The sequence below is a fragment of the Aspergillus pseudotamarii genome, assembly GCF_009193445.1.
Source record: "Aspergillus pseudotamarii strain CBS 117625 unplaced genomic scaffold BDV38scaffold_17, whole genome shotgun sequence".
NCBI lineage: Eukaryota > Fungi > Ascomycota > Eurotiomycetes > Eurotiales > Aspergillaceae > Aspergillus > Aspergillus pseudotamarii.
Genome location: NW_022475031.1, coordinates 451208 through 468472, shown reverse-complemented (window position 1 = coordinate 468472; position 17265 = coordinate 451208). Strand labels below are relative to the sequence as shown.

Below are 17265 nucleotides of genomic sequence, written 5' to 3'. Positions count from 1 at the left end.
AGTGGTGCACAGCACCTACCTAATGTTAGAATAGTAGCAGCTTCATGATATATACATATATTAACAGCTGGAAATGCTTACCCATGTATCCCAATAATTGTGGAAATCCACAAGTAACATTCCTCGCCTTCTTCGCCTCCACGATTATTACTTGATTTTCCGTGTCCTTGTGCTTGGAATACCAAATTGTGTAACCCGACTCTCCATTTAAAGTGCGGTCTTGCGTTTGGGTAAAAGCCATTGAGGTCTCGAACCCTAGGTGCATAGTTAGGGCTTGATGGAGGAGTGGGGAGACGTCCGTTCTCTTAGAACGACTTATAGGGTTTGTAGGATGAGGTTAATCCGCACCCTTGCAAGCGCTTCATTCTCGAGGCTCCCATTGGTCACTGTGTCTGGATGCTTAAGGCCCTCGGCTACTCGGATGGTCAATCAATATGTCCTTCATATCATCCCAGACAGAATAGCTTACCTAGCGCTGGGGGAATTGGGATTTCCCGGATGGCGATGTCTTCGGTATTCTGAAATACCTTTCCACATCTTCCATAGTCATGTTGCTGTATGCTATGGATATACGACCTTTCAAAGGTCTATGGCCCTATCCGAGACTCGTAATTGGATCACATCTTGGGTACAATGGATGGTGAGGGTAATGTGAGAAGGGTTTTCCAGAAAGATGAGCAGATGTTATGCTAGTACTTCATTCTAGGAAAGAGCGATGAACATAATCACACAGTGTGTTTGGCTCAAGCACAACTGGCAAGGGGATAGTTGAGCAATAGCGATGGTGTACATTATGTAATCTTCCAGTCTGATTGCTTATTTGAATTCAGAGTGAATGTTAAAGGCCGAGCTATGAATACTCTTGTCAGCGAGGGACTATTCCTCACTCATGTCTGGAGTACTATTCATTTGAACATCAAAGCACACGCTCACCTTTCAATCACGGTCTCATCACCGCCACTGGTGGAAATCAAATGCTGAAGTCTGTTGTGCTGGGGCCGATTTGGTTCCCAATGAAGTTCCGCCTCTACCACGTCACATAATTTGTAACTATCATATGTAGGAAGCGGACCTTCTGCGTCAGACCTTTTGGCGCCTTCAATCCCCTCGACTTCGCCATGTGCAGACGGACGATGTGATAGCCTAGACAAAAAGGTTATCCGGCTTCATCTGTACGCAAAGCCAATGTCGGACATCTGCGGGAGACAAACCGAGCAGGCAGGGCCGATAATTATTACCTACAGCCTTTCCCTCGACGCGTGTGAATGACCCAGCCGAGCTTCACTATTCTAGCCTGTCTATGATGCCTATCCTTGGGGGGGGGGGGGATTGCCACAAGGTATGCGCATGGTATTAACCACGATAAGAATAACATGCAGTGGGTAGTGGCTCACGGGCTTCGGTTCGTTCAAATAGCGTCTAATCCTACAGAGTAAATTCGATGTCATGGTATTGTATTATTATTCGTCTCGTCATGTAGTTGACTTGCCAATCCATGTCTGCATAGCATGCCCCGAGTTGACAGCCAAACAACTCTCGGTGAAAGCTCACGACCACAAAGATTTCACTCCACATAAATAATGATTCAGGTATCCTTAGCTCCCTCGGTTGAAGTCAAGATGAACGGATACTCGAGTGGATGGATGATAATGACCGCGATTTCATTAAAGTCTCAATAACTAAACACAGGTAAGAGAACCCACAAATATACTCGACACGCTGCATCCTGGCTCCCTTGATCTATACAGAATCATTGCAATCTGTCTAACCTCCTCTCTAACCTCTCAATTCTCCGCTCTCTAAGTCTCCCTCCCAGCCCACACCCATGTTTAGCTCTAAGCCTATGACCGCACCCATGATCGTAGCCATGATCGTACCCTTGACCGTACCCTTGATTTTGTCCATGATCCTGTCCATGATCTTTGACCGCATGACTAGCTATATTCGCAGCAATCGCTCCAGCAATCGCACCTCCCATCGTGCCAAGTATACCATGCTCTGACTTCTTGCCGACTTCGTGACCGACGAACGCGCCCTGGATTGAATGAGTTAGATGTATTTTGGAAATACGAGCGCGGTCCAGGGGAGATTGGAAATTATACCCCCGCGCCGCCGACGATAGTTGATCCCAGCCCTTTTTCTCCCTCCGCGCTGTGCGATCCATATTCGGGGCTGGCGGGGTCTCGCCACTGCGTTTGGTCTTGTTCGTAGGTGGTGTGTTGGGTGGTGCTTGGAGCGGGAGAAGGATTGTGAGTATCCTGATTAGAAGACTATCCTCTATCAGCCTCCTAGACTTTCCCAGTGGGAGTGTCGTAGTTGTTGAGATGAATAACATACTGGGCTAAGATTGGACTGTGCGTCTGGACTCTGGATTCGAGTTTGAGTATGAAGAAACTGCCGGCTCTCCTGTTCCCCTACCAAGTCGAGGGGGACGTTGTTGCCGTAGTAATCTCGATTAGCCATGGTCATGGAAGGTTGGGTATGTGGACAGATATTAAAATATAGCGAAGGATAGACTACTTCAAGTGCAAGGTACAGAAGGGCGAGGGATGCAGGAAAAAGCCAATACACATGAATCCAGGTCCCAAGAGAGGGCCTCCAGGCATTTTATATCATGTCTGGGGGGATCTGTCCTCTCCTCAACGTCACCCACCCAAGCCTGCGTCAGGGCTCGGGCCTCCATATTGTTCAAGATCAATCAGCTCGACCCACCAGTCTGGGGCGCAGGGCTAGTCTGTGCTTACGGCCGCACGGTAACTAAGTACTTTATCTCCCGATCCATCATTGTCAATAAGGATGTAATATTGCATGGGGGTATGCGACGAGCAAAACGTAAGTCTCCGATAATCAACTAACACATCTCCAGTCAGTACACTTCTACACAGCTGCTTAGTACAAGCTATAGAGTGTTAAAGACCCTCTCCGACTCTTCTCCACAGCAGCAATCTAGTCTATAATCTATACGTGGCTTAGGACTATGTAACAGGAAAGGGAGAGACGTCATGATCAGCCGACTGATGTGTTGAAACTGTGAATCCCATTCTCATTCTAGTCGGGCTGTGGATATTTCGATGCGGCAACGTCTTTCGAGATAAGCTTCAGCTACCGGCAACACCGCCCCCATCTCATCTTATCCTGTAACGAAATCAAAGGTTTCGGCTGGGAGATCTATTATCATTTGTCAACAAGGCTCACAACCCGCTAACCTAGTCAGGAAATTCGGTTGTAGGCTATACTGAGGAAAGATACGATCGACAAAGCTAAGCGATGTGGAGACGTAGAACATTTCCGACGGGCTTGGCATATGGCATTTGGTTCGATTCCCTGCTTCTGATATCCTCTGGATACACACGGTTGGATGACGATTGGCATTCAGATCAACCATACTAGGCTGAGGGATAGTTGAGCGCTAATATGCCAGCCATGTGACCGCATTTCTTGTAGGAGAATGTTCTATTGAAACCTTCAGGGAAGAAGATATCTACATAATCCCTTCCCGAGTCTTGCAACGCAACAGTCCCCGATTTTATGCACCAAGATGGAGTGTTGACAACAATACCAACACAATAAAACGTTTCCAATTGGGAATAATATGCTAACAGTCAGGCCTCTCTGCGTCTATTCTCAGGCGCAGCAATGGCTGGTAAGTACAATAACAATGATCATCGATATGCTTCAGTGGCCCTCAACTCTTCTTGGCACTATAGCTCGCTTCTGGCATAAGCCTACAATAGACCTATCAATAATTATTCGCGGAGGTCGATCTGGTTCCCTGCAAAGTACAGATATCTCCTCGCTCCGAGAACCCGCAGTTTCTTCCCGTATATGATAAACAGAATATTGCCAAGAAGTATGACGGTTAAAATCACACTGAATGTAATATAAAACCCCGTCAATCCGGAACTGGCGATCCAGGGAGCCAGAGCAAACACAAAGACTGTCGAGATTAGGTTGCGGATGAAGGTAACACCTACCAGAGAGCCCGCCACAATCTGTCCAAGTTAACCTGTGAGCGGTCGAAGCAGAGAGAGATTATTTGGATTGCAACTTACATCGGTGTAGGCATCTGTAAGATACGTCAGAGAGATGCTGCTGGGCGGTGTTGAGCCAAAGGAGGCCAGTCCGAGTCCTACAGCAGGAATTGGCCACGAAAGCCCCTTGTCCAAGCCGATTCCAAACATGATCAGCCCAGCAGGTACGAAGGGAGTAAATGCTAAGGATAGCCAAAGACGCATCTCAGGCTCATAAATCCCATTATTTCTGCGCGCCAAAAGGATAATGAGCCTGTCACTTAAGGGCCCTGCGAGGAGAATCCCCAGGGACGTGCCTATAAACGAGGGGAGACCCATCAGGCCAATCTGCGCGGCAGTGAAATTATATGGCGGAATGGTCATCCACGATGAAAGCGTCGTGACAGTAACAGTCACCGCAGCTGTCATGGCTCCATACACAACGGCCATGAAAAATATGGCCGGAATTGTGAAAAGCATGACAAAGGGCTCGTAGCTATAACGTGCGAAATTGGCCAGAGAGCTTGGTGAGATGGTCCACAGTGTAAGCCTCTGCAGATAGGTTTTCTTTGGAATGGAAGTGTCGATCCAGTTGCCTGATTCGACCTCGCTTCGAATTTTGTTGATCTCCTGTGGATTCTCCTCATCTTTTGTCACGTTCTCTTGATGTTCAAAGCTTCCCTTTCTGTTTTGGGTCTTTTCTGGTGACATGGAGGGAGCAACCTCCTCAGTCGATGTCGCAACGAACTTTGTTTCTTCATACAGGAAGAGAAAAGCGACGAATCCAGCACCAAATAAGATTACCATCCACCACCAAACCCAACGCCAGCCCTGTGAGTCCACGATGTACCCGCCGGCCAGTGGAGATAGGCTAGTTCCTACTGTCATGATCCAGACGTAGATACCATTCATCAAACCCCGCTGGTGGACGAAATAGATATCTGCTACAGTCATTTGAACCAGCACCTCTGCCAATGCCCCCACGACGCAGCTCAGAATATTGACCACCATCAAGTCCGCGACGTTCATCATCCGTGCTGTCCACACGCTGATAGCACACTGGAAGGCAGTGCTGAAGACGTATACCGGTCGTCGACCATATTTCAGGGCAAAGGGGATAATAATCACGCTTCCAATGCAGAGCGCCCCACATCCTGCTGCGTAGCTGTCATTCAGGATCTCGAAACTGAACCCGAGCTCAGCGTTTACAGGACCCCACGTTACCGTCGCCACATCAATTCTGGGTGCGCCGTGAGACAGACTGAAACGTGTGACCGGTGTGGATAGGACCTACAGTGCAAAAACCATGATCACGTAGTAGGAAACCAAGGAAAAGTTAAGGTGCTTGCGCCAGGTGGACCAATTCTCTTGTATGTCAGCCGGTCTTCCTTGCCCTCGCGGATGCTCAAACTCACCAGTGGATCGTTGGGGTCATGACTTGGTTTTGGTTGGAGGATAATGTTCGATCCCTGGTCACATTCAGAAGCTCCTATTGTATGAAATGTTTAGCAAAACGGCCATAAATGGCACATGTAACCATGTGGTGCCCCTGTATACCTTCAATGCGTACAGTCCCAGGTGGCCATGCTGGGTCAATATCCCTGCTTTCCGGCGTCATGACGATTGTTGGAGTCACTCCACGTAATGTTAGAGTGAATATCAGAAGAGCTAATCATCTTGACGAATTCTGCTCATGGCGCCCTTGGGGTTTTATAGTGGTAGTGTATGAAAGCTCCGCGCGCCAGCCTTCACGCCGTTCCAAACCATGACACTGAGTTCTTTGCGACATTGTTCACCCTCTGAGCGTGGATAAGCTATTTGATACGACGATCGCTGGAGTTCCCCATCATAAATGCGGGGGTGGAGCAGCCGATGTAGAGCAAGAAGGGATAGTTGGAGCGACAGTCCAATAGCGTCAATTTCCGCGAGGGGTTTAATTAATGCGGGGAAACTTAGGCGATAAGATCTGGCGGAAACGCTATATCCATTATCAACAGACTTTAGAGAGCCGATAGTCACAGGAGAACTACGTTAATGAAGAAAAATGTATATCCAGGAACAGGAAGTGATACGAGCAGGTGAACATTTAATTCATTATAGGCATATCAGAAAAGGTCTTAGATTGTTTGGATATCAGGTCATGGCTCTTTGAAGTGCACGCACCCTAAACGTACCTAGGAACGAGGTAAACTTAGGGCCCTCGTATATACTCAGGTAGGTTTACACCATCCATGGTGCGAGCAATCAGCTCTGGGAAGATTGCACTTTCTCTGAGCTTGCTTAGGAATTTGAATGAAGTACCAATACCCAGTCAATGATATAAAAGTGGCAACTTGACTTTCTCACCACAACTGGTACGGTCTAATGCTGATGACGACAACGATCAATGAAGGGCGGACAATCACTTTATAACTGGATACTAGGTTTGTACTATGATCTGTCTGTCGAGGATATTAACCTGATGTTTCATTATCCAGTGAGTATTACAAATCCTGTAGTAATATAATTGCCATGTCATTAGAAGGCCCGCGTTCTATCAAGGTCGAATTCTAACATATTCGGTCTCGTATTTGATTACCAGGGGTTCTACCATTCATCAATTGTTATTTTTGGGGTAATAGCCGGGGTGCACGTTTGCCCACCAGGAACAGACCCGTACCAGTCCTAGAGATACTGCCGTCTCCAAGCGTGAACAAGACCAGGGAACGAAATTCGTCCACAGTACTCAGATAGAACAACATGTAATCACCAGTCCATTGAGCCTCCATGTCAGGCTTCTGGAGCACTTCAGCCGTTGCTGAGGTGCGAATATACCCAGGAGACTGAGCGTTGACTCGAACGAGCGGCATGCCGACCCGCGAGCCCCTTCCAGCGGCGAATGAACGAGTAAGCTGGTGAACAGCAGCTTTGGAGGAATAGTCCCCGACGGTATCTACCCAGGGATATAACCGGCAACAGGGGCCCAGACGATGATATGGCGCAGACTTGTTTCGAGGGATCTCGATGCTCTTATACTGGCGGCTAAATCTTCGGGTCACTAGTTTGTTGTGGAAAGCAAGTCGAACACGAATACAGCATAGCGTACGTATGTCGCTAATCTATTTTTGAAATTCTATGCTATTGGACTATGATCGTTATGCGTTTCTTTCTACTGTCCATGAGATGTATTCCTCGGAGCCGGTATAAAACCGATTCCCGCACAATCAATACAGGTATAGATATACTAGTATGTAATAGCTTTGTGCTAGAGGAAGTTGGCCTCAACCACCTGCCTTACGCCTTTATCATACTATGCTTTCTGTGTAGCGTGCCCGATATGCATATATTATCTCGTCGGGAGTCACTGGTGAAAATACACGAATGGCCACAGGAATCATGTCTCCTCCACGCGCTGCATAGAATAATCAAGCCTCGACATACTCAGGAACCATAGGACTCGATAGCATTGAAGATACGTGCGCCGTCAGCATTGTCCTCGTTTTGTCGCTCTAACTCATTATCGACTTTGCGTTCTGAAGGCTGATCACCATAGGAATGGATGATAAAAAGATTTGCACCTTCCGGAGTCACCTCCTCTCTGCGGTGTAGGGCATCCGTAACCTTGCGATCAGCAGGGGGAGGACTGTAGGCGTTGATCTTGAATGAGTGAGCGCTTTCCGGGGCGACATCATGTTCAGCGGCGACCTGTTCGTATTAATGCTTATACTCCACGTTTCTGGCTGTTGCATTTGTCCATACATTTGCGGTGGGAGCGGCGGAGGTTATCCCTACGCCCAGCAGAAGCGAAACAAGGGGCAAGAAGGTCTTCATTCTCGCTCGGGACTCTCTGTCAAAAGGCTTATAACTGACAGACTGGAAAGCTTTTGTTTGTGCCACTTGCAGATGGGGCAATGTCAAAGTTGCCAGCTTGAGGACTTATATACTATTGAGCACAGGGTTACATACTTTCATGGCTTATACATTTACGAAGTTTTGGTCATTAGACCGCTCATCATATCTGAGATCGGATGCAAATTATCACCGAACCCCGGAAGGAAAATGCAGTAACGTTACATTCAACCTTGCCAGGGTATCTGATCCTTTGGCTATGCTAGAAGTACGTGTATCACTGAGTGTTATTTGCTATTCTTGTTTAACTACAGAAAACTCAAACATAGAAGTTATCCAACCAGTGTCAGCTTGCTTTTCTTCTAGGACCAGGAGCATTTCCCGTTCTCCATCGTTTTATCTCAGACATACTGCTTTCTCTGCGTCAAACAAGAACAACAGTCATGGTCCTTCAAAAGTCAGATGGACGTACCTCAGAGGAGAGCTGTAGCCCTACCCAACCATTCATTGAACAACAGGTCCCTTTGGAAGCGACATCCCTCGCGCCTCCGAGGCACAGACTCACCTGGATAATTCACATTGCGGCCTTCTCTATCTCCCTTTCGCTGGTGTTGATTGCATTTACCAAGGAGCCAAGCGCCCTGCAATGTACCCGCCAACTGTCACCATACTGTATGCTTTCACATCTTTTTCTCTCCTACACACCACACCTGCCTTACACACCATACTCTCAAATGATACCATCTAACGCAAACTTCAGCTCCTCTTATTGAGGACGGGCTTATCAAATATGATTCCAAAGATTTTGAAAACGAATTCGAAAAGCCTTCGAACTATCGGGGACAACCCAGCAATCTTACCGAAGCATCATGGAAAGCGCTCTGGGAAAGTAAGTAATACCACTACTTCTCCACCATAGACGCAACACTAAGCCAACTAGCTCCTGCAATCGGGGTACCAAGAGACAAACTAGAATTACTCAATAAATCCGGTCCGGGAAGTTTGTTCCCCGCCCCTCCTGCGTCTGATGATAGCGCCGGGGATACATTCGCTGCCTTAGTTGAGGTCTTCCACCAGTTACATTGCATAGTAGGTGCAGGTCTTGTCTTTCATCGGCCAGGTGGATTGCTGATTTGATCACGGTTAGAATACGCTCCGCTTGGAAGTCCATAAGAACAGCTACTACGACCATTTTGGTCAATGGCCAGATGGAAGTGGCCCTGGGAATGAAGCAGTAAAGAAGACCCATATAGGTACTTCTACCATCATTGGCAGATGCGAGCACCGGCCAGCGTCGGATTACTAACCCAATATTCAGATCACTGCATTGAGCTCCTACGCATTACCCTTATGTGCACCTCGGACGTGACACCCTTAATGTTCATAGATGACCCCCATGCCTTTCAGGGACGCACCCCTGATTTCAATACCATGCATATGTGTCGGAACTTCTGGGAGATCCGCGAATGGGTTGAGAACATGGGCTTACCTCCATTATCCTGATCTCAGTCACGCTACCCTTCCCTACTAGGCTGGACAGGATAGGTTATCACTATCATCCCTCCAGGGTCTTGTGACCTCCGATGTTTCCGCAAGTTGCCAATGGAGTACCGCAAACAAGTCTATTGGAATTGCATATGTTCACGTAAGCGCTAGGATGGATCTTGAGTAACTATGAAATCCTGCATGGGGGGCCTAAGCCGCCAAGGAACGGCATCCGCCGGCGTATCTACGATTGTGGGGATGCCGTAATATCCACACTGTTTATTCCATGCTTGGTTGGGGATCTATATTCTCTTGGCTCATATAAGGTGATTTGATTGGCGAGATGTGGCCTCCTGTATCAGTAGTTAGTAGTTGGGCCAAGACGTGCCGGTCTCGTACCCAGCAGACAGAGCCACAGAGTCCGGGATCATGATCCGTCGTTGAATTCAAAATGCTAATGAATGACTAGCTAAGGCCGTACGAGTCCGAGGACAGCTGGGATTTAGTCCTCGAGTAAGGTGTTGAGCTTCGAGGTGCCAAGGCCACTACTCAGGAGGAAAATGTAACCATGGTAGCGGGACATGATAATTCTCCGATGCTTTCACCCCTCCTTCGTTCCACATGGATGTACATGGATGTACACTGACCTCGTGTTGGTTAGGGCCTAAGCATGGGCTTCATGCCAGGGTTCGGCGCCATTCTGTGTAATGTCACACTGCTATGTAACACGATGTGGAGATGTTGAAGAATAGGCCTGAGTAAAGCATTGGGATGTATGCTTCCGCACATAACCTAGGCAGCTACACGGTCAGAATATCTAAACTGAGCGTATAACGAAGATATCTATGCTTCTACGGCATAGCCATTAAGTTGCCTCATGAACGCTCTTATTCAGGCCGAGAACATTAAACCGTAACATTCACAATTGCATTCCTGTCTACCTTATGGTATCTTGGTAAGCCTGCCGAGAAGCTCATCATCCGACCTGACCACCATGAAACGCCTCCTACAAGACATTCGACACTCAGCGCATGTGTTGACCCAGAGGCACCAATACACCCATGTGGACTCTATTGCATTGTCTAACTCCCCTCACTCCTTGCTGGCCCGCACATTGCCCTGGTTCCTCCAACTGGCTTTCTTTTTCACTGCGTTCGGGTTTCTCACATTCAGATATCAGACGGTCGCTACAGATCAAACATGCACCGCCCGGCTTTTTTCCTACTGTGCGTAAGTCGAATGTACGGACACTTTGAAGCGTGGCTGAATCCAGAGTAGCGCCCGTTATAGAGGCAGGAATCATCCGATATACATCGTACAACATAGCTGGTGACTTTGAACAGCCTTCTGTCTATCGGGGTCGGCCTACCAACAAAACAGAAGCCGCATGGCAAAAATTGTTCATAGGTGCGATGAATTCTTTCTCCAAGAAATATATTCTGCAGTTATTAGATTGAAGCTGAGCTCGACAGCACCGGGCATCAACGTCCCAGAGGCTAAGCTCCCCTTGCTCAATAAATCGTCGACTGCGAACTGGCTCCGAACTCCCGAAAAGAAAGGCGAAGGTTACGTAGGGTACCTGGAGGTATTTCATCAGCTGCACTGCTTGGTCAGTCAAATACCCTGTCCTTCCTTGGAGACAACTTATTGACTAGAGACATGTAGCACATGGTTCGGATGAAGATTTATCAAAAGGAATATGAGGAAGAGTTCGGGTATCCAGCGGCCCAGTTTGGGCCGGAAGATGCCACCATTACAGCCACGCATATCGGTCAGTAGCTGTGTACCTTGTGTAAAGATCTTTCTGATTCTCAACGGCCACGTAGACCATTGCCTCGAGACACTGCGCTTGAACGTGATGTGCGCAGCAGATGTTACGCCGGTAATGATCGTGGCAGATGATACAGCGCCTCTAGGTCGCTACGTGGATTTCAAAACGATGCATAAATGCCGGAATTTCTGGGACATCCGGGCGTGGGTTGACCAGAATAAAGTAATGGACTAAAGACCTTCGCCGTCCTCGGAGTGACAGGTCGGATTATGTCCCATGACGAAGTACTTAGTCGCCAGAAGCCAGCAGGATATAATGAAAGGTGGAAACATCTATGAATGTCTTGAATCAATTGAAAAGTTTGTCTATATCATATCACGTTACATCATGTCTCTCATCACGTCACCAATAGCCTCCGCACCACCACCGCCACCCAGCAGCTTCTCGTTCAAGGTCTGGACAGTGACTCGTCGGTAGCTGGTCAGCGGCGGGGTTCCATTGTCTTTCACCTCCAACACGATGTGCAGTAACTGGCCTCTAGGGAGCGCTTCACGACTGATAAGCTCAAGACAACACTTTCCCGGTGGCGGCACGGTCACCTTGACCTTGCTACCAGTGGGGTTGAGGGGTTCAAACTGCAGCTGTCCAACTTCGTGATGGACAGACCACTGCGTCGCACTCGGGTCCTTGTACTGATACCATTTGAATGTCAGTGAGTCGTTTGTGTCCGGGTCGTATGTCTCGGAAGCGTCAAGCTCAAATGTTGAGCCCGCCTCCAGCTCGACATGTAAGGGCTCCAAGCCTTTGCTGCCGTTCAGGACGATGACAGGTTGGTGATTGGCCTTGCTCAACTCAGGCGAGAGCGTCCACTGCATCCGCGCCGCAAAGTCATTTTGGAAGGCATCGCGCCACCTCCAGATCGTCGCGTGGTTGGACTTGTGCGTGCGTCCGTCTAATCCAACCGCTTCGTCGACGGTGTCACTGTAGTGTCCATTGCGGAGACCTTTGGCGCTGATGTCCGTCGCGATGTAACGGCCTCCCCATGAGCCCCACTCTGGGCGTTCTGGCACTCCAAGACCATTCTGAATCAGGTAAAGGAAGGTTGGTGTATCACCCTCAGGGATGAACATGTAGTCCGGGTATGTTGAACCAAGAGGGCCGATCTGAATATTCTCCCGAATCCATTCCTTGCTAATCTTGCTTGGGTCGGGACCGCCCTTATCAAATCCATACCAACCATCGCCAGAGATACCGCACCATGCTGCCATACCGTACATGTTCCATCCGTGAACTGAGCAAATATAAAAGATATCGGGGTATCTGTTGCGGATCCATACGCCGGTATCGTCCTGATCGGAAATCGTATAGACACGCAGCTTCGATCGGAATGCTGCCGCAACTTCTTCTGACTTAGTATTTTGAATCTTGAGCAAGACCGATGCGAGGACATTGGTGCCACCCCAGCACAAAATCCAGAGAGGCTCGTTCGAATCAGCCTCGATGCGCTCTAGTAGTAATTGTCCACCCTCGCTGAGCGGAATATCGTCTCCGACCGCGGACATTCCATAGGTCTATCGCACCTGCGTCAGCTGGCGAATCCCCAACGAAAAACCCACATTGTCAGGGAGACATACCTCAGCGCCTTTCTTAATCAGGCTTCTCATGTATTCCGCTGTCGGGTACGGATCCTGCGGATTGGCGTGGGCATTCAGGTTGTCGACTACTTTCTCGTAGCCATCTATAATCTTATGCATGTCCTGTGGACACACCTTGGTTTTCATCCATGTCGATGTACAGGCCACCAATCCCTCGGTCTGGAACTGATTGGAGTAGAGAAGATACCGCACCAGGGATTCTGCATCGTCGGGTTCATTGGAGATATCACTGAGAATAAACACTCGTGGCTTGGAAGGAAATGTCTGGAGACGCTCAGCCTGTGCCATTATGAGATCTGGAGTCCAATCAACAGGGATGCAATGAGAGTTTCTCACGAGTGTCCCGAAAGAGTGAGGGATTCGGGGTCCTATTTCAAATTTCCAGATCTAGGCAGATAAGAAATATGACGACATGAGCAAATCCACTATTCGACCTCGTTGCGAGAATTATCACCAGAATTGCCGCATCCACCAGGAACTGAAAAGGGTAATTGGAGCCACCAACTACTTTGCGACGAAGAAAAACCGGGGCGGACGGGGCCAAGCCGGGTGCCAGGCCGAAAATGGCAGTTCGAAGCAGCCGGAATTCCATCGGGAAGTTTCATCGGTAGCTTCAAAGTTTGAAACCCGAAAGGACTTTTCCCCACAACTTCACCCGAAGTAAATTCAGTCCACCCACACATGGCCCCATGGGGGTTCTGGCTTCCCCATGCTCGTGGAGTTAGCCCTAATCGTCCCAACTGAATCCCCTGCGGGCGTACGTTTACCCCCCACAAATAGACCGAATGGGGAGAGCAGAGTAAGGCTGCCATGAACCTGCCAATCCAAAGTTCATGGCGTCAGTAGGTTCGTTAGTCTCATGATCCATCGATCTTGTCCGTATACCGCTCCGCTTTTCGCCCCCTGGACATGATGTGGTGTTTAATATATAAATATAAGTAGTATGCCGGGGAACCCTTGTGCCCGTCACGATGTGTATGCCATCCAATCTCTTCTTTAACCCACTTTAATTGTGCCTGGTTTGCGACCACCGGCAATATGTTAGGGTCCTTCAAGCAGTCCGCTCTCTATCAGGAGCTCAATGCCCGTCTCGTGTTCATCGGATGCTTCGTCTCCTTGGGCGCGATGGGATTCGGGTTTGACAACTCCTGGTGGGGAGGTGCGTTAGGTCTTCAGCAGTTTAATAAACATTATGGAGAGTATAACCCAAGCACTGGTGGATACAGTCTTCCCTCGGAGAAGCAGTCGGCCGGCACAGGCACCGGCTCGGCTGGTATCATTCTCGGATGTCTCGCAGCTCCTTGGTTATGTTCGCACTTGGGAAGGAAGCCGACACTGTTGGTGATGTCGGGTCTCCTGACGGTTGGAACGGTTCTCGAGGCGTCCGCCATCACTTCCTTCTGGCAGCTTGTTGTCGGCCGTATCATCGTTTATTCCGGCATCGGAGTGGCCTCCAATGTGGTGCCGATGTATCAGTCCGAATGTGCTCCCACCAAGGTTAGAGGTTCGTAAATGGACAAGGCGATCTGGTGACGGACAGGAAGTGAATGCTGACCCTATCTGTCCAGGTGCATTTCTGACAGCGTACTCCATTTGGAATACCTTCGGTAGCTTCATGGGGACACTGGTGGTTTTCCTCTGCCAGAACATCAAAGGTGAATGGGCGTATCTGTAAGTACCATGTCTTCTCTGGCCGATTTGTCCTTGAATTGCTCAGCCTGACTGACCGCCCCCCTAGCACGGTCATTCTCTGTCAGCTCTTTGTTCCGGTAGGAATCGTGCTGGGATATGCCTTTCTTCCCGAGACCCCTCGATACTTGGTCTATCGCGGACGACTGCAGGAAGCCGAAGCTTCCATGAAAGTTCTGTTTGGGCCCGACTACAACGCAAGAGAGGAAATCCAGCTCTTACAGCTCCAGCTGGAAGAGCAGCGGGAATTCCATAAGGCAACGAGCTTGCTAGACTGCTTTCGCGGGGTGAACCTGCGACGGACCGTCATCGCGATGGGCACTCAAATCCTGCAGCAGGCTCAGGGGATCTCGTTCATCAACAATTTTATTGTTACGTTCATGGAGCAGCTGGGATTTCCGGATCCATTGAAGTCGAACGTCATTGTCCAAACGTGCGGTCTGGTGGCCAACCTCATCTCCCTGTACACGTTCGATAAGCTCGGACGGCGTATTAATATGCTCGTGGGTGCATTGCTCATGGCTGCCATGATGATGGGAGTCGGCGGCGCCAGTGCACACGGAACGGACAACCTCAGTACGATGACCCAAAATGGTTGCGTGGCGATGCTCATTCTGTGGTATGTCTTCTACGGTTTATCATGGGGACCGGGTGTTTGGATTCTGTCTGGCGAAATTGGAACAGGACAATTGCGAGAACGGACTCTTCTGTTGGCATCGCTCGGGAGCTTTGTCACCTCCGTTCCCATCAACTTCGTCAATCCATACGTCCAAGCTGCTATCGGCGGTCGGGTCACCTTTATCTACGGCAGTTTTTCGGTTGCCGCGATCGCTTTCGTGTATTTCCTTCTGCCCGAGACCAAAGACCGGTCCCTGGAAGAACTGGACGAAATGTTCCAGAACAAGATTCCCACGAGACAGTTTCCCTCTTATGTTTGCACGGGTCTAGGAGCACAGATTACACAATTGGAGAACAAGGAGGACCATGGGGACATGAAGGTCAAGCAGATTGAGCACGTGGAAGCAGCTTTGTAGGTCTGATTTAGTCCTTGCTGCTAAGCTCATTGATGAGCAGAATCTTGGCTGGGAATTTGTGTCCATATTGTGTGTTGCCCAGGATGATTACAATCGGTATGCCGGCTATGCCACTGTATTAAATGATTCGATGCGGACGTCCATACTTATTTTTATTCATATCTACGATCGGTACGAAATTGAAGTACTAATGACTCTATCCATTTATATAATTCCAATGCCACAATGTGTAAATGTTAGGTGATATCCGGGCATTTGCCGAGTTCCTATACAGAATCTGCACCGTTAACCGAATACCGTTGGGGGGAGGGTTTTCAGACAGATTTCCGGGGAACGAGTCCCCTTCTTCTCCGTGCGTTGCGCCAACGAGTTGATTATTCAGTAGTGTCCGTCCTTTGGAACGATCCTGGCGCAGAATAGGATCCACAAATCTCGCTTCGACGCAGCCCCACAACATGATCCAATGCATACTCTCCGTACCAAAGGTGGACATACCTTTAACGGCTGGTTGACAGTGGGAATGCACCTAATTGAACGTTCAACTATATCTATATCCTTCTAACCTCTTCCATTGCTGTAGACGGGAAGTACTCGCCGTTGCTAAAACCAGACAAAGATTGTGTCTCGTCTAACAGGGCCATGAAAAATGGCACCTTCCTCACCTGCCATGAGGATGGCTACTTACAATACGTGATTTATTATAGCCAAGGATTCCACAAAATCCATGTCTATGGGGAGCAGTAGGTATGAATCGGAAAGTGGTGGCTCCCCGTACCTTGTACGGAGGATCCGGATCGAGAGAACGGCAAACCCTAATTTATCCACCGAGTTTCCACCGGGAAGTCGCACCACACGGTCCGGCTGGCAACACCGCTCCCACAGTTATCACCCGTAGTCGAGCCGGAGGAGCTTCGTCTCTCCGATTGCTCGGTGCCCCGTATATACCTTCAGTATGGCTAGTTTGTTCCCCACCCTCTCGCCACTCTTGGCTCAAACTCAACCCGCCTCGATTTGTATAGCTCTTTTCCCTGCTGGCTGCAGTCATTCGGCAGTTCATTGATGTTCCTTGGCCCATTATGTGACTCTCGAACTGAACCTCCACAATGGAAAGAAAGTGCACCAGCAAGCTTAAGATACAATCGATCACTAGGATCCCGTTCCCCTAATTCCGGCTTTAAATATGTCGGTAAAACATAGAAATTTCGACATTTCCTGGCGGATTGTCGTGTTCTCGGAGGGTATCGGGAAGAGTTTGTAGAGACCGAAGCAAAAGAAGCCAAAATTAATTTCTTGCAAGACGTAATCCATGACGGGTTCTGTCCAATACATGAAACCCTCTGCAAATATTTAATTTATTGATGAACCGTTGGAAGCTTGGGACTGATGGTATAATGAATCTCTCCCGAAGCTACACTTGTCGCTCGACCGGTAATGACACATTAGCTGTGTGAAAGTACCAAAGACGAGTCTGTGTCTGTATCTAGAGGTACACACGTTCTTCCCAGGAATCCACGCCAGGTAACGATAGGTGAGGATTTAAACAAAAGCTCGAGCACTAACAGCTGGGGAAACCATCATGAAGCCCAATTCGGAATTCGTCCTGGTATGAGGTAGATTGGCAGCATAGCCGACCAATCGTGCCTGGGATCCGAAACATTTACTTTCAACTCATGAGAATCTCGTTCCGTAGCTGATTTTGGATCAGGCCATTGCTATCCTAGACAAACCTTCGCCAAAAATGAAGAGACCTTACCGGGGGGTACCAGTATACTGTGAACTTCTGCAATCCTCAC

The 17265-nt window shown here is 48.8% G+C and overlaps 8 protein-coding genes across 8 annotated transcripts; 3 read left to right on the top strand and 5 right to left on the bottom strand.

The window, feature by feature from the left end:
- Positions 1-7: 7 nt before the first annotated feature.
- On the bottom strand, positions 8-272 carry BDV38DRAFT_243131 (uncharacterized protein). Its single transcript, XM_032054179.1, has one exon. It carries the CDS (start codon positions 263-265, stop codon positions 26-28), a length of 240 nt encoding a protein of 79 aa, XP_031915319.1. The 5' UTR covers positions 266-272; the 3' UTR covers positions 8-25.
- A 1504-nt stretch (positions 273-1776) lies between these two features.
- On the bottom strand, positions 1777-2463 carry BDV38DRAFT_281420 (uncharacterized protein; the record flags this gene model as incomplete). Its single annotated transcript, XM_032059543.1, has 4 exons — positions 1777-1934; positions 1993-2035; positions 2103-2270; positions 2338-2463. 4 exons carry the CDS (start codon positions 2461-2463, stop codon positions 1777-1779), a joined length of 495 nt encoding a protein of 164 aa, XP_031915318.1.
- A 1283-nt stretch (positions 2464-3746) lies between these two features.
- Positions 3747-5628, bottom strand: BDV38DRAFT_291615 (major facilitator superfamily domain-containing protein; the record flags this gene model as incomplete). Its single annotated transcript, XM_032061784.1, has 5 exons — positions 3747-3992; positions 4053-5250; positions 5305-5375; positions 5426-5499; positions 5568-5628. The coding sequence occupies 5 exons, from the start codon at positions 5626-5628 to the stop codon at positions 3747-3749; spliced, it is 1650 nt and encodes a 549-aa protein (XP_031915317.1).
- Positions 5629-7430: 1802 nt separating this feature from the next.
- BDV38DRAFT_281418 (uncharacterized protein) lies at positions 7431-7820 on the bottom strand (the record flags this gene model as incomplete). Its single annotated transcript, XM_032059542.1, has 2 exons — positions 7431-7694; positions 7749-7820. 2 exons carry the CDS (start codon positions 7818-7820, stop codon positions 7431-7433), a joined length of 336 nt encoding a protein of 111 aa, XP_031915316.1.
- A 461-nt stretch (positions 7821-8281) lies between these two features.
- Positions 8282-9341, top strand: BDV38DRAFT_281417 (oxidase ustYa family protein; the record flags this gene model as incomplete). The annotated part of the gene is made up of 5 exons (XM_032059541.1): positions 8282-8510; positions 8599-8727; positions 8779-8927; positions 8986-9091; positions 9157-9341. The coding sequence occupies 5 exons, from the start codon at positions 8282-8284 to the stop codon at positions 9339-9341; spliced, it is 798 nt and encodes a 265-aa protein (XP_031915315.1).
- A 976-nt stretch (positions 9342-10317) lies between these two features.
- BDV38DRAFT_281416 (oxidase ustYa family protein) lies at positions 10318-11328 on the top strand (the record flags this gene model as incomplete). The annotated part of the gene is made up of 5 exons (XM_032059540.1): positions 10318-10549; positions 10602-10730; positions 10796-10932; positions 10989-11094; positions 11150-11328. 5 exons carry the CDS (start codon positions 10318-10320, stop codon positions 11326-11328), a joined length of 783 nt encoding a protein of 260 aa, XP_031915314.1.
- Positions 11329-11474: 146 nt separating this feature from the next.
- BDV38DRAFT_281415 (uncharacterized protein) lies at positions 11475-13037 on the bottom strand (the record flags this gene model as incomplete). Its single annotated transcript, XM_032059539.1, has 2 exons — positions 11475-12665; positions 12729-13037. The coding sequence occupies 2 exons, from the start codon at positions 13035-13037 to the stop codon at positions 11475-11477; spliced, it is 1500 nt and encodes a 499-aa protein (XP_031915313.1).
- Positions 13038-13738: 701 nt separating this feature from the next.
- Positions 13739-15679, top strand: BDV38DRAFT_243127 (general substrate transporter). Its single transcript, XM_032054178.1, has 3 exons — positions 13739-14253; positions 14318-14420; positions 14488-15679. The coding sequence occupies exons 1-3, from the start codon at positions 13788-13790 to the stop codon at positions 15470-15472; spliced, it is 1554 nt and encodes a 517-aa protein (XP_031915312.1). The 5' UTR covers positions 13739-13787; the 3' UTR covers positions 15473-15679.
- Positions 15680-17265: the final 1586 nt, after the last annotated feature.